The sequence below is a fragment of the Aplysia californica genome, unplaced genomic scaffold (assembly GCF_000002075.1).
Source record: "Aplysia californica isolate F4 #8 unplaced genomic scaffold, AplCal3.0 scaffold00057, whole genome shotgun sequence".
NCBI classification, from domain to species: domain Eukaryota; kingdom Metazoa; phylum Mollusca; class Gastropoda; order Aplysiida; family Aplysiidae; genus Aplysia; species Aplysia californica.
Window position 1 is genome coordinate 113,051 of NW_004797327.1, and position 2,545 is coordinate 115,595.

General features: G+C 42.9%; 1 protein-coding gene across 1 annotated transcript in view; it reads left to right on the plus strand.

The window, feature by feature from the left end:
- Window positions 1-143: 143 nt before the first annotated feature.
- Window positions 144-2,545, plus strand: part of LOC101855629 (myosin IA heavy chain) — a gene marked incomplete at its 3' end in the record, with an annotated part of 21,498 nt that continues 19,096 nt past the window's right edge. Inside the window, 2 exon segments of the mRNA XM_035968401.1 lie at window positions 144-309; window positions 1,943-2,448. Of these exon segments, the coding sequence (XP_035824294.1) occupies window positions 2,330-2,448 (119 nt within the window).

The following is a 2,545-nucleotide window of genomic DNA, read 5'->3' on the forward strand; positions in this document are numbered from 1 at the left end:
CACACACGCACACACACACGCACACACAAAGACACGCAGGCATCCACCCACACACCCACACAAACACCCACACAAACATACACACAAACACACACACACACACACACACACACACACACACACGGATTATTTCAATTAGCTTTTCTTTATCTTGCTTACTTCCTTCTTCCCTGTACCGTCAGGTACATAAGGCAGAGAGCAGTCGACGCCACGCTTGTCTGTCCCTGGCCACGTCCTCCAATTTCGGCACATCCAGGCTCTGGGTGATTGCCTAATCACTTATAAGTTATTCTGCCTCTATAGCTTACAGTTAGTCTTCCTCGTTTTCTTTTTCCAGTTGTTTCTTTATCTGAAACTTCAAAAGCAAAAAGACAACTACAACATGTATACTATGAACTATGAAGTATGCAAATTCGCGTTTCTGATCTGTTTGTGATAGTTCAAATTGTGCGTGTGTGTTTATAGACCTACAGTACTGTCGGACATCTGTGATAGTTCAAAGTGTGCGTGTTTGTTATAGATCTACAATACAGTCGGACATCTGTGATAGTTCAAAGTGTGCGTGTTTCTTATAGATCTACAATACAGTCGGACATCTGTGATAGTTCAAAGTGTGCGTGTTTGATTTAGGTCTACAGTACTGTCAGACATCTGTGATAGTTCAAAGTTTGCGTGTTTGGTTTAGGTCTTCAATACTGTCGGACATATTATTCAGTCTGTGATAGTTCAAAGTGTGCGACAACTCCAAACTGTTTTGTCTTTTTTAAATTTATTTTATTCAGTAGAGGTTTTACGGCACTCGCAACTGCATTAGGTCATATGAGCGCCAAGGGGTGGATGTCAACAGGGAAGTCTTTACTGGGAATCAGACTTACTCTGCTCACCTCTCTAGCTTCAACAGCACAAAGTCTGTTCCGACTTTCAAGGCACCCCGGAAATAGCTGGTCGCAAGAGCGTGACAAACATACAAAATAGGTAGAGGAAAAATGACGATAGTAAGGATTAGGAAAGAAAAAGCAGCAGTTCCCTGTTGTAGATCAGGCACAGTTATGAGAGTGACATTGATGAATCAGCCCATTTACAATTCTACTGTGCATGAACGAGAAATGTCCCCCCGTTGGGAATGGCCTAAAGACACCTCGGTCAGTGGCACGACCCGCGGGGTACGCTGTTTGGCCTAGGTCTACTGTCGGACATATTATGCTGTGTCCGTGGGTGGTTGGCAGGTGCTTTGGTGTGGTTTGCTCCTTCCTTCCTACCAAACATCTATCGTTCTGATCTCTCCTCCTTTTTTGCGTTTGTTACTCTCTTGTAATCTTCGGCACTTATATGACCTATTTGTGTTGCAAGTGCCGTAAAACTCTTACTGAAACAATAAAACAAATATGTTGTGGCCGTTACGTCATCGAAGAAACAGCAAGAGTCAATCCGTCACTTTTAAGGACAAGCGGACTAAACCAGATTTCGGGGTTTCGAGAAATCTTGACCTACACCAAAAGTGGGCATTGTCCTACCTATAGGAGAAGTTTGGTTTCATTGGAGTGTATTTGTTTAGTTATAGAGGAAACTCTCCTTGTCTTTTAAAGAAACTGAACAAGGGTCCAAAAACATTACCGTCGATTTTCTCAAAATCAGTATTTTTCGGGATAGCCACCGTGTGCTTAAAAGCTACCAAGTATCAATCTATCTTTGTATCAATACTTGTCTTTACTTTTACTTAGATTACTTGGATCCAGAGCTAGAATCATAGCAGGCGGCACATGTCCATAGCTGCTCATCTCTCCTTTCCAGCGTCCACCTCAGGGTCTTCCTGCTAATTGTCTCCAGTAGGAGCTGGCCTTTACTTTTCTTTAATCCACCGCTTATACCTTTAAGTGTTGCGGGGAAAAAAGTCTTAATACTTGTCATATTAATTAATTAAAATGTATTTCCATTTCTCCAGGGTCCTTGTTGGAAATCTGTCAATCGTCTTCACAGAACCGGACTACGCCGTCTCCCGGACACAAGAAGAATTGCAAGCACCTGTCTGACCAAGAAGACTTCATGTAAACTGCTCGTCTGCTGACTGAGTTTATTAAAAAGTTTCTTCCATATAATTTTCTTTTCGAATGGAAGTTTCGCCGAAACATATCCGATTTTCTGGGAGAACTGTCACAACTGAAAGTATCGTTTCTTGGACGTTTTCAGGACAGTAGACACATTTCTATTGTTTCTGGTTTTGCAGGCTGTGTGTTTTTTCGTGGGGGTTTTTTGTGTGTTTGTTTTTTTCTTGTTTTTTGGGGGGGCGGGTTGAAATTTTAATTAAGCGTGGCTGCCCACCCCTTGAACCATGGCCGAGTTCGGTGTTTCGGAGAGCTTGCAGAAAATTCTGGACGAAGAAGCAGCTATGGCTCAACAGAGGGATAACCTGAAGTGGATTCCTATGAACGTTGTGTCTGGAATGAACCGGTGAGTTTTTGACTTAATGTCCGCTTTTGGGGTGTTTGTTTGTTTGTCTGCTGTCGAGCGTGTGTGTGCTGAAGTGTGTGTGTGTGTGGGGGGGGGT